This window comes from Rhea pennata, chromosome 4, assembly GCF_028389875.1.
Source record: "Rhea pennata isolate bPtePen1 chromosome 4, bPtePen1.pri, whole genome shotgun sequence".
NCBI lineage: Eukaryota > Metazoa > Chordata > Aves > Rheiformes > Rheidae > Rhea > Rhea pennata.
In genome coordinates this window covers 64,221,368-64,233,778 of record NC_084666.1, presented here as the reverse complement: position 1 = coordinate 64,233,778, position 12,411 = coordinate 64,221,368, and the positions used below count along the sequence as shown (strand labels likewise).

The following is a 12,411-nucleotide window of genomic DNA, read 5'->3' as shown; positions in this document are numbered from 1 at the left end:
AAGGATGTCAGTAGGATTTATATGCTGACTATACTAAATGTCTTTTTTCCTCTTTTTTAAAAAAAAAGAAAAAAAGCTTAGCTACTTTTTAAACAGGATCGAGAACTACAGGTGTAAAGTGACTTGTGAAGACAGATAACTACCAGCATTTTGTAATTTGACAAGAGGTTTCCTTTCCTAAAGTGCATAAAGAAACACCTACGAGTTGGCTGAATGAATGTGTAGCCTTTCTGAACAGGAGAGTGGAATTGCGTCCTTTTGTTACAAGGAAATAGTACTTGAGAGGAAGGAACCTTGGGAGATAACAACACAGGCTTCAGGTTTAAAGACACGACTACATCTGGGGAGTTTAAATGCTTTTCAGACTGTTTTGGTTTTAGATTGTCCTTGATTGCAAGAGAGCTGTTATTACACTTTTTTTTCCTCCCTAAACAAACCCCGAACGGGTTGGTTTTAAGCAAAGTTCTGTGATGTAATGGTCAGGGAGACCAGCAACTCCAGTGTCTGTCATAATGACTTAACTGCACGGGAGGTGGCCTGTGCTGCGGCAGCCTGCATTGGCGTGCAGGAAGCTGTGGTGGTGGTAGACTTCTCAGAGAGAAGTGATAAGAAAGAATTATAATTAGCTGGTAGAAGAGGAACACTTAGCATATGATTATACAGTGCTTTCTGTAAGAGCTGAACAGAGTAATAAAAATACACATCACAACTATGGTAAGTAAGCAGTATTACAGCACTACAAAGGCTGAAAATGGCAATTATTTAAAGAGCTGTTCATGCGCTGTAGATGTGAGTTGCCTTTTTTTTCCTCAGGAGAAAATGTTACAGAAGATATGCACTTATCTGAAAATTTCAATAGGCAGATTTTACTGAATTTCACAAATGCAACCTGAAATAAATCCTGCATGATAATGAAGTTGGCTACTTGTTCCTGTTCTTTAGAATCTGTACAGGCCCATTTTTAACAAACTTAAGGGGTAAATACAGACCCATTTTTATTGTCTTACCCATGGATTACCGTAATTGAGGATTTAATCCAGAAGTATATTTCTTAGTGTTCTGAAAATTCAAACTTTATTTAGTGTATACTACAGCAGTTACAGATGCATTGTTACCTTTTTGGGGTGAAATTTCACTTTCAGATCTAAGAAATAATAGTGGAGTCAGTCATTGAGTGAATTTTCTAGATGGATGTAATTTTTGCTTATGCCTTAATCCTGTAGTAATCTTCTGTTTTGTCCCATCCCCTGGACTAACAAGACCGCCTGATCTGTGTGGATCAACTTTGTTAACATCTGTAGCAATCCCATGGTTAAGGAGGCAAGAATTTGTGGAGAGTGCCTGTGAGTTATAAAACTCAAATATTGCTGCAAACATGAATTACTCTCAATTCCAACAACCAATGAAGCAAGTGCTATTATGCTCATTAAGGTCTCTATATCCTGTATATTTAGAAAAAACAAAAAGCCTGCATTGATACTAGCCCCTAAACTTATCAGACTTGTCGAGAGTTACTTGATAGACATTGATTTTGAATTACTTCACAGTACCCACCTGTCTGTAGTGTGCCTTTTAATGCATATATATGTAAGCAGAATTGGTTTAAACTTGGAACAAGCATTTTAAGATTTGTTTACTGTACACTTCCAGTTGCATAGGTCTTAAGTACTTCTTTCTTTTTTTCAGATGATACAGCTCTAGAGGGAAGAAAGACTTGTCTCCAAGGTTTGCTTTACGGTATCTGAGTAGCGAAAACACAATGAACACTTTTTAAGGATTTTACCAGAAATCAAAAATCATCTAGGAACAAGTACATTGGACTTCAAGGAGTAAGCATTAAGGAGTCTGGGTACTGCTAACTAGTAAACCTGGTTTGGCCGAACAGCTTAGGAATGAATACCATTGAGACAGCAAAGCTTGAAGAGCATATGGAGGGCCAAAACAATGACACTTCTAATGGCTACGTACGACCTACTCTCTCTGTTAGTGAAGAGAACAAAAATGGCAGTAGCAAACCAAAGGGTTTGTCCAATGGCCTGCGAAAAAGTACAAAGAAGTATCCTGACTACATCCAGATTGCTATGCCTGCTGAAACTCGAAACAAATTTCCTTTGGAATGGTGGAAGACAGGCATTGCCTTTGTCTATGCTCTCTTCAACTTGATTCTAACAACTGTCATGATCACTGTGGTCCATGAGAGAGTACCTCCAAAGGAGCTTAGCCCTCCCTTGCCTGATAAATTTTTTGATTATATTGATCGTGTGAATTGGGCTTTTTCTGTATCAGAAATAAATGGAATGATACTAGTTGGATTATGGATATTCCAGTGGCTGTTTCTTAGATATAAGTAAGTAGCTATATATTTTCTCTGCTGCATGCTTTGAAAATCTTGTTTTGCTTGTTTACTTTGGGTAGATCTAACTTAAGTAGTCTCAGCATGACTTAGAAGGAAAGCAATTCCATATTGTTTGAAAGAAATCTTATGGTAGAATCTAGCAATATGGTAGAGTAGGGCTGGCAGTAAAATGACAGAGGGATGTCTTGTTTTGAAAATGTCGCAGTGTCTGCGTTGAATATGTAGATGTGAGGTTTTTCCCCTAATTATTGAATAGTAGTGTTTAAACCTGAATTTCTGACACTTGCATATACTATTCAAATTTATTCTGGGATTGGGCTTCACAGCATGTTTATTGAAATCTGTATGTTTAAACAGGAAGCTCTGGTGCTATTTTAAAGAAGACAAAACAGAACCCTCTTCCAAATCTGAGGAGGAATCTATAGTCCACTAGTACTAAACTAGAAGCTTTTTCCGTTGTTTTCTCATTTGCTTAAACTATAGAGACTTTAGTTGTCTGCTTGTTTATAATGGATCACTGAACCAAGCAAAATGATTATATCTGACAGCACAGCTAAACTGTACAACTAAATTTGACTGAGACAAAGCTAATCGGGTTAGATAGACATAGCAGGAACTTTGTAGTAGTTACCATGTCCATCTTGACCTGCCATGGTCAAGTAAGACTAAAACCTGAAGACATTGTGTGCAAGGAATGCATCTTAATATACTTTTCTGTATCTGATTTAGCCAAATGTGCAGTGAGGATCAGGGATTGGAGCTCTTTCTAGAGATCTGCTCTAACTCTATGGATTTAGCCATCTAATAAACCTAGAGCTCTGGACTTCTGTTTATTATACATGTATATCCTACATACGAATTTTCCCGTTCTCCTTTTCAGATCAATAGTGGGACGCAGGTTCTTTTTCATAATAGGAACTTTGTACCTGTACCGCTGTATTACCATGTATGTTACCACCTTACCTGTGCCTGGAATGCATTTTCAGTGTGCGCCAAAGGTAAGAGCCTTTGCCTCATGATACTTGGCTTAGTCTGAGTCCTTATGGCTCCTTAGAACAAATACGTGATACATTCTAGATGACATCCAAAAACAATTTTCAGTTGATATCTTCAGAAATGTAGGTATGATCTCTAGCAATAAATCAAAAGTTGCATGAAAGTAACAACTTCAAGCTGTTGTTGCTGTTAAGATGCTTCAAGGTAGAGTACCTTTTAAGCTTAAAAGTATTGCTAATTAGTTCAGGAGATATTTTTTTTTTCACTACTTGGGTAGGATCTCATCAATCTTGGGGTATAGCATTAAGTCTGCTTAGTTCTATTCTTTCAGACTGGGACAGATTAGTCTATTCAGCATGCTCCTTTCTTCTGAATCGACATCTATTTGAAAAAAACTTTATTTGCATATCGCTATTGTAAAGCCTAAACTATTGTCGTACTACTTTGCCTGTAGTAGACCTTGTATTGCGGGTGCCCCCCCAAGTGCAGCAAAGAAAAGCTTTTCTGTGCTGAAAACTCATTTATTTTACTGGCATCAAAACAAGATGAACTACCCTGAAAGAGTGTTAAAAAATGCATGCTGCAACTATGGGAAAAACATCATGGCTTTTTTTTGTCCAATATGAATTTTTTTCTTTTTGATTCTAGAAGACTGTTACCCTTCTAACCTGTTTTTTCCGAAGACTTAATTTTGAATAGCTAGGTACAACTGGCTGTTTGCCTAATATCTGTGAGGAAATCAAAAACTGATCCTAATGCAGGCTTAATCTCCTGTAAAGGAATCCTGGAGTGAATTTTTAACCAAAAGTAAAATAGTAAAATTAAGCAAGCTTGTGTGTGTGGTTTTTTGGGGTGTTTTTTTTTTTTTTTTTTTTTGTCTTATGGAAACATTGCTCAACTCTGTATAAAGTGACAGAACTGGTAAACAAGGCTGTACTACTGGAACCGGTTTTTAGTGATCTTTATCCATTCCATCAGTGACTATTATGTGATAACTAGTATTACAAGTTTATAATGTGTTAATCCTTCTAGTATATTTAGCATCTCATTCTCATATAATGCCTATTTTAAAAATGAGTAGATTTTAATACAAAATAGCCTGGGAAGGCACAGACAGCATGTTAAGGTGTTACCAAGCTGATCTTTAGTAGCTGTCAACTTTATAAGCATACATGCTACTTTTTTGAGAAATGCTGGGAAAAAAACAAAGAAGGTAAACATCTCCTTTTCTATCTTTCTAACTCCATGTTTCTTTGTTTTTTGTGGTGTTTTAGTTGAATGGAGATTCTCAGGCAAAGGTGCAGAGGATCCTGCGACTGATTTCTGGTGGTGGTCTATCCATAACTGGATCACACATATTGTGTGGAGACTTCCTATTTAGTGGTCACACTGTTGTACTAACACTCAGCTACCTATTCATCAAAGAGTGTAAGTTATGGAGTTTAAATATAATTTTGTTCAAGATTGTTATACTAGGAAAACACTTGATGGAAGTGCATATAAAACTTATCTTCCAAAGGTTACTGTTAGCTGTACAGACTACGTATTTGAAATGTAAAATTATGCATTTGACTTCAGACTGAAAATGGAATATAGAGTAGTAAGAGTGGTATGGGCTTTAAGGGCTTAATATGGCTAGACATGTCACTCCTGTTTATATATATGTTGTGATTACTAATTGAAGCAAATCAAATTTTCATTATTCACTAACAGGTTATTCAAATTATGGGTAAAACATACTCTAGGTACGCAAACTAGCTCTGTGCAGGTGCCTCTCATATCTTAGGGCTTAGAGGATTTTTGTGGTTTGAGCACTTCTGAATCTGATATATGATAAGCAACTCTTCTGCCCTTGGAGCTTGACTGTTCATGACTGCAGGAGTGGGGAATTTCTTTTCCAGTTCATATATTTGGAATTAGAATCTACTCCTACTGATCACATCCCAAACTATGCGATTGCTAGTTTGGTTTGTGGGACTGTATAAATCTCACTGAAACAGAAATAAGACTGGTCTGTATCAGTGGAATGCCTTCCTTTATTAAAATGCTGAGGAAGAGAGTTGTTACAGTGCTACATTCTACCTTAAAAACTATATAAAAATACATGCTTAATGAAGACTTGAAGCCTTCATTAATTAGCTAGCCATATGCACAAAAAAAGTGTCTGCTGATACAAGATGTACTTTTTGAAACACTCAAGATAATTGATTGTAGTCTGATTCCTAGGCCTAGATCCTTGTTAAGTGATCATTGCTAGGAGAATGACATATGTAATTTATCAGAATCACCAGAACAGTATTAGGGAAGTAGCATAATACAGTTGTCTACCTTGTTTTGTGTATGTTGTTGCAGTTTAATGCTGGTCACGTTATCTTCAGTACTTAAAAACAAAGATAAGTGAGTATTTTGGGAGAAAGTTTCATCATTCATGTACCTGTTATGATACGGAGTTGGAAGAATTTTATCCTCCAAACTCTTGTAATGGCCTCTTAGGCAATTGTCAAAGTGTTTGCCATATAAAGCAGGACTCTGCTGAAATATAATTGCTGCTCTGTAAATGACAAATACATAGTTTTCCCATTTCTATCTCTTGCACAATTAGCAAAATGTTCTCTGAGCAAGGACTCAAGCTGTATAACTGTTCTGAATTAGAGGTTGCTTTTAGCTTTCTCTTCTGCTCTTCGGTTAGGTCTGTCTTTAGTATGAGATATATGTGTAGTTTTTTATTTCTGGTTTAGTGGATTTTTGGTTCTGCTTGGTTCCTCTCTGTTTTGTCCTTTGATGCATTTATTGTTTATCCAGAGAAGTGCAGAGCAGATTTTTCTTCCTTTCTCCATACCCTAGTATTTTGCCAGAATGATGTGCCAATGCTAGAAATGCAATTCACTATTCTTGTTTGTGACTAGTTTTATCGACTTATTGAGGTGACTTGTCTCTTGATTCTGTGTGGGGTGTGGTTTTTTTTGTTTGTTTGTTTTTTTAATTGGTAAGTGTGGACTTGTCTATAATGTTTTGGGGAGGCTTGAAAGAATATACTATTTTGGAAGTTCTGCTGAAGTTGAAGTCCTTCTATAGTCCACAGTTTGTGCCTCAAACTAGTTCTGGGCAGGCTTGCTGAGAGCAGTAACTTGTCTGCCTGTATTTGGTAAAAAGTCAGTCTGCCCATTGGGCCAGAGGGGAAGGCGGGGGCAGAGCTTCCTGCTGTGAGTAAAACACAGCCCAGTAGCCTGTCAAAAGTTATGAATGGTCACTGTGACACCTAAGACACTTTTTCAATGGGAAAAGTGAGGGGAGCCTGGCTGACTTAGCTGCTGATGTGGCTTAAATGAATTTTGAAGGATAGCTTCACTTGCATTTGCTAATCTGTAATTGAAGAGTACAAATACTTTGTATTCTGCCTCACAGAGGTCTCATGTAAATTAGTTAAAACCTAGGAATCAATAAGTTTCTCATTTAACCCACGCTCTCTGCTCAGCTTACATAAATTCTAGACATTTGACTTCTGAACACAAGTTAACAGATTGTAAAGAGCAGAGACTCAAAGCACCTAGCAAAATAACCAGCGTGTATGTCCTACTGCCATTCTGTCCCTTTTCCACATACCCTATGACTTAACTAGAAAACTTAATTTGACTAGAAAACAGGTCATGGTGCTATCCACCTAACTGCAAACTCATGTTAGGCTCATTTTGCAAAATAAGAGGACCTCAGTAAGTTAATGTAGTTGTTTTTGCAAAAACTAGAGCTCTTGTGTGTGCTTGTGAACCAGTTGTTTCAAAATTTAGCAACCTTAGTTATTTTTTTTCTTTCCCACCCTACTGTGGATTCCCTTCACCTCCCCATTTGACAGATTCACCACGTCATTTCTGGTGGTATCACTTAATCTGTTGGCTGATGAGTGCTGCTGGTATAATTTGCATCCTTGTTGCTCATGAACACTACACTGTAGATGTCGTCATTGCTTACTTTATTACCACACGGCTCTTCTGGTGGTACCACTCAATGGCTAATGAAAAGGTGAGTACTGAATATGTCTATAATCAATATATAGCCTGCATTTGTTAGTTCTGCAAAAACACCAAAGTTATTAAAATTGAAATAAAAACAGATGTTCCATATCCATGTTTTAATAAACTAGGCAAAGAGCTTGACTGCTATAGTTTAAGGTCGTCTAACTGACTTAACAGTCCCAAATCAAGAAAAAGTTCTGCATTTTGGCATTAAAATACTTAAGTGTTTTATTGCTGTTCTATAGAATAGACCATAACTATCTCAGATTGTGAATAAATTGTAATAAAATTTCTGTCCAACTTAAATTACTAAGTACTCTAGTGGAAGCTCTGCTGTAAGTGTCACTTAAAAGTATCTGTTCAGAGGTATCTACTTCAGTTGATTCAAGTATACTTTTGAGTAGGAACATAGCATGTCAGCTCTCAAGCCATTTTAACCTAGTTTTCAACTAGACATGGCACATGCCTGAGAGGACTTGCATTCAAAACACTTGAGTGCTTTGTCTCTTTAAATTATGTAGTTCCAAAGTATCCTGTTAATTGTGTTTAAGATGTTCAGTTATCAGCATACTTTTGGACTATGATATGCCCTCTTTCAATATTGCCACGTTTTCCAGGCTAAATATACCTATTCTGCATAAGCACATTAAAATATTGCAACTGTTAATCATCCTTATGCCTCAACTTAATTGATTATAGTCTAGTCAAATTAAGCTTTAAACTGATTACCTTGTCTTTGTTTCCTTTTCCTCCTTATCTACCTGTACCAATACAGACTTTAAAGGTCTCTTCGCAGACAAACTTTCTCTCTCGAGCATGGTGGTATCCAATATTTTATTTCTTTGAGAAGAACGTGCAAGGCTCTGTTCCTTGCAGCTTCTCCTGGCCGATATCTTGGCCTCCCAGCTGCTTCAAATCTTCATGCAAAAAGTATTCACGGGTTCAGAAGACAGGAGAGGACAATGAAAAATCTACCTGAAGAGAAGAAAAGCATCTGCAAGCATCTGCTCTATTTTTTACCAAAACTAATGCTGTAACCAAAGTTCTCAAGAGGACTACACTGTAACTGAAGAAGTGGACCAAACTTCCGTGCAATTGATTGGAAAGGCAATTGTAGACAAATATATTGCCGTTTCATATGTTTTCCTATTCACCACACTATACAGGCCTATTCTGCTCTTCAGTGCTAATAGATTGCACCACTGATGGGATTTTTCCTTAAGGAAAAAATGGAGCAGGACTTTGCTTTACAAATGAGATAGAGGTGCCAAAGAACACAACACTTCCATTACTAACTGTCACTCATCCACAAAAGCACCCTAAAATCTCATCTTCAGGGTTCTGGAGTATAAGGGCAAAAATATGTTAATTAAAAAGGCACAATATCTGTGTATTGAGATAAACAGAAAATAACACAATGGTGGGAAACGTTTTGTTGCATTATTCTTGCTAATGAAGGTAAGACCTTGCATGACTGGTACAGCTGGAAGTGAGTCTTGACTTTTTTTTTACACTTTATGGGAATGAATATCTTATGACCCTAAAATACTACCACCACCACCAAATCCCATGTATTCTATTATATACCAATTTTTACATTTTTATTAAATTTTATATTTAAATTGTTGTGCTACCTGGTGAATTTGCAAATTAGGAATAGCTGCTAACATGAGAGCTCAAGGAGCCTAAAATTTTATTTTTAAAAAGGATACAGTTTCAAAGTCTAAATCTTTAATTGCAGTTTGGGCTTGTGTATAGCTATACAGTGCCTATCAGTGTATGTGTATGTATGCACAAAAATGCATACACTGCTGTGTAGTTAAGCACATTAAACAGAACTAAACTGAGAAGTGTTCAGACTGTGCTTAATTCAGGCAGAAGTCCTGTAGATCTCACCTGCTTGAGGAATGCAAGGCCAGGTCCTAAGTGGGGCTTTTTTCTTTTTTAACTTCAGTAGTGCTCTCCTGCTGAAACTATGTTTAAAGTGTGATTGGGATTCATAGTTCTGCATTTTTAACCTCTTGGCACACACTTCTGTGATTCATTTAAAAACAAAGTGACAAGTGAATACATACAACAGAAGCATTTCTTTAATTATCACCTGAAACAATTTCATATAAAATGACACTGATTTAACTCGCGTGCAACTTCCTTTTTCCCAGGGTTTTAGTCCAACTAGAATGGCTATATAAGCATATTGGTTGAGAATGTAGAAAGTTACCATAGTGTAAACATGTAACAAAAATGCAGATTAACAGCTACCTAGTTGTTGGGTTTTTATTGTTTTGTATTGTTGGGAAGTGAAGTAGAAAATTAGCATACCATGTTAACTGTTTGTTCATGTTCTGTATTCATTTCTGCAGTTAATTATTTTATTTCCAAATCTTCAGTAAAACTTGATAGTAGAGGAAAAAATGCATACAGAGTTGAAGTGATATTAATATAAAGGAAATGCTGCTTATTTTAAAGTGTCTTGAACTGAGTGGCAAATGTGAACGCAGATTAAATAATGACAGCTTGTTTTTAAAAAGAATCCAGTTAAAGTAATAAAATGCAATATAGTATTAATGTTTTTTCAGTTAAGGGGATCAATTACTGTAAGTTGTACATGAAAATATTAATGTGCATTTCAAACACTTTTGTGCATTATCAAGTATAATACAATAAATGTTCCTTACAAAACATCCTTGGTAAAACTTAGAAAAGAAAGTAGTTACACTGATGTTTGGTTTTGTTATTTAAAGTGAGCTTCTTTTGTGGGTTTTTTGTTTTTTGTTTTTTTTAACATGCCCCTGGAAGTTGTGGGTGTATAGACATACTCAAGTTCTCATTTGATTGTTCCTGGCAGAACTTGAGCAGCTTAAAGCCAACATCAAAACATTTATATGAAAGTAGTTTTTCCATCTCTTACAAATGAATCAGTACAATGTCTGTCTATATGCCTCCCAAGACACTTGCTATAACATCAGTACAACTTCACAGAGCATAGTATTTTTCAGGCTGAATTGTAGGCCTTGTTATCTTAAACATAGTTGTGTTAAGCCACTCCTAATATAATATCTTAAAAATATGGATGAATTTCATTAGTGGTAAGCTTGCCTTGAATTAACATGGTGAAAAGCATTCCAGTAAGGATCTGAAATTGTTGTTTTCATCTGGTAGCTAAATAATAAACACTTTGATAGCCTAGATAATTAAATAACCATTGCTGTGTCTCAATGGGGCTTTTTAAATCTATTAGTATAGTTTCCTCATTCAATTTTTTTTTTAACAGTTGAAATTCCTACTTCTGGAAGAAAAAATATGGAAATGATGAAGTGGAACCAAGTAATATTTTGTTCCCATCGGATGCTGTCAGCTTTCATTTTACTTCTGAACTTGGTAGAAACTTCTGTTGTAGTTCGAATGTCAGCTACTTAACTCAACCTACTTAATTCTTGTTCTGGCTCAGCCCTGCTTTAAGTGCTTGAACTTTCTCCATTGTATCAAAACCCTCAAAAAGAGGTGTGGGTATATGTGTGACCAAAAATCATAGTTTTCCACTGTTGCGAAAGTATAGATAGTGTAGTTATCTATACTGTAGATAAGAACATGATCACAACAGCTTTAGTTTGTTCTTGTTGTCTTAAATAGTATAGATGAGTTTGAAGATTGCTTAAGCCTATGTGTAAGGTGATGAAGTGGGGTAAGTAAGGCCCTTTTCTAATGCTTACTCTATAGTAGACTATTCAATACAAACTACAGCTGGCACATGAAAACTATTAAGAACATACTAATTGTTGTATTTAAACATTATGAAGCTGAAAACATGGTTTTATCTGAAGAGGGAAAAGGATTGCAGTGGATAAAATAGAAACCAGGAGAAAATAAGAATCACTTTAATGTACTGGTCAATTTTGACTGTAAGCTCTTATTTGGGCTGTATCTGCCCACTTTATTACAGTATGTTAATGTAATTATTTTTCTTAGAGTTACAATAATAATCCTTACTTACAGATGTCACAAACTGCACCTGTACTGTGATCATAAATAAAATCTTCATTCTTTCTACTGGAGAGCATTTATGTGGAACTTCTCAGCCAGCCCTTCTTCCAGCACACACTCACTTGCTTTAATGGCTCACTTAAATCCAAGGTTGCTTGAATTCAAATGTAAAAATGGATTTAAAAGGTTAACTTGCACATTTAAAGAAAAATGCTGCTACATGATTATACTACAGATGCTTAATAGCCAATTCAAAAAATAACATACCTTTGAAACCAATGTACACTTAAATTTTTATGGTATGTGCTTAGCACTCCCCTGTGGCTGTAAATGGTATTAAATATTTGTGTTTTCTTGGAAAGACGGCTACAGTTATAGCAAAAAAGCAGTACTATAAGCATTACTGGATTTGTTTCCCCCTTACTAAAAAATGAGGGGAGAAGGACAAAAATCAACATTTAGTAATCTTTATATGTTAAGATGATACTACTTTCATATAAATGAGAAATAAAGCTCAGTGAAAGACATAACTGGGATGTATTTTAAAAGATGAGAGAGAATATTCCTGATAAAATACAGCTAAGGTTTCCAGTTACATAAAATCTGAAAGTTTGAACTCTGATTTCTCCCACCATGAGTATCTGAACAGTTATATCAATTATTTGGTGCATGTGCAAGTCCTTTTCAGTGGACAAGAAGTGTGATTCTAGAAATCAAATCCATTAATTGCAGTGCAAGACGAAGTCTTCTCATTTCTTTAAAAGGATTTTTTTTTTTTTTTTTTTTTTACTTAAATGACTTTGATTCTAGCTCATCTTAGATCGTATAGTTTTTAATTACTCTGAAACTAATCAGATGTACTAAGCAAGTATTTAGAATTTGGTTGCTTTACTGGTTAATTTCACAGCTGTAAAGCTCCATTTTTTTTCTTGATATATGAACCCACAATCAGAATTACACTATAAAGTAGGATACTTACAATTTTATAGTGTCTGATATAATACTTCAACACATTGAGGACTCGAAATTAGTTACTGAAAAAGAGGTCATAAAGAAATACTTCTG

The 12,411-nt window shown here is 35.7% G+C and overlaps 1 protein-coding gene across 3 annotated transcripts in view; it reads left to right on the top strand.

Annotated features, from left to right (window-relative positions):
* SGMS2 (sphingomyelin synthase 2) overlaps positions 1-11,432 on the top strand; it is a 35,277-nt gene extending 23,845 nt beyond the window's left edge. For all 3 annotated transcript variants that reach the window (XM_062574135.1, XM_062574133.1, XM_062574134.1), the window contains 5 exons: positions 1,687-2,347; positions 3,237-3,354; positions 4,627-4,780; positions 7,203-7,369; positions 8,138-11,432. In XM_062574135.1, coding sequence (XP_062430119.1) covers positions 1,893-2,347; positions 3,237-3,354; positions 4,627-4,780; positions 7,203-7,369; positions 8,138-8,341 — 1,098 coding nt within the window. In that variant the 5' untranslated portion in view covers positions 1,687-1,892 and the 3' untranslated portion in view covers positions 8,342-11,432. The remainder of the gene's footprint in view (positions 1-1,686; positions 2,348-3,236; positions 3,355-4,626; positions 4,781-7,202; positions 7,370-8,137) is intronic.
* The last annotated feature ends 979 nt before the right edge of the window (positions 11,433-12,411 follow it).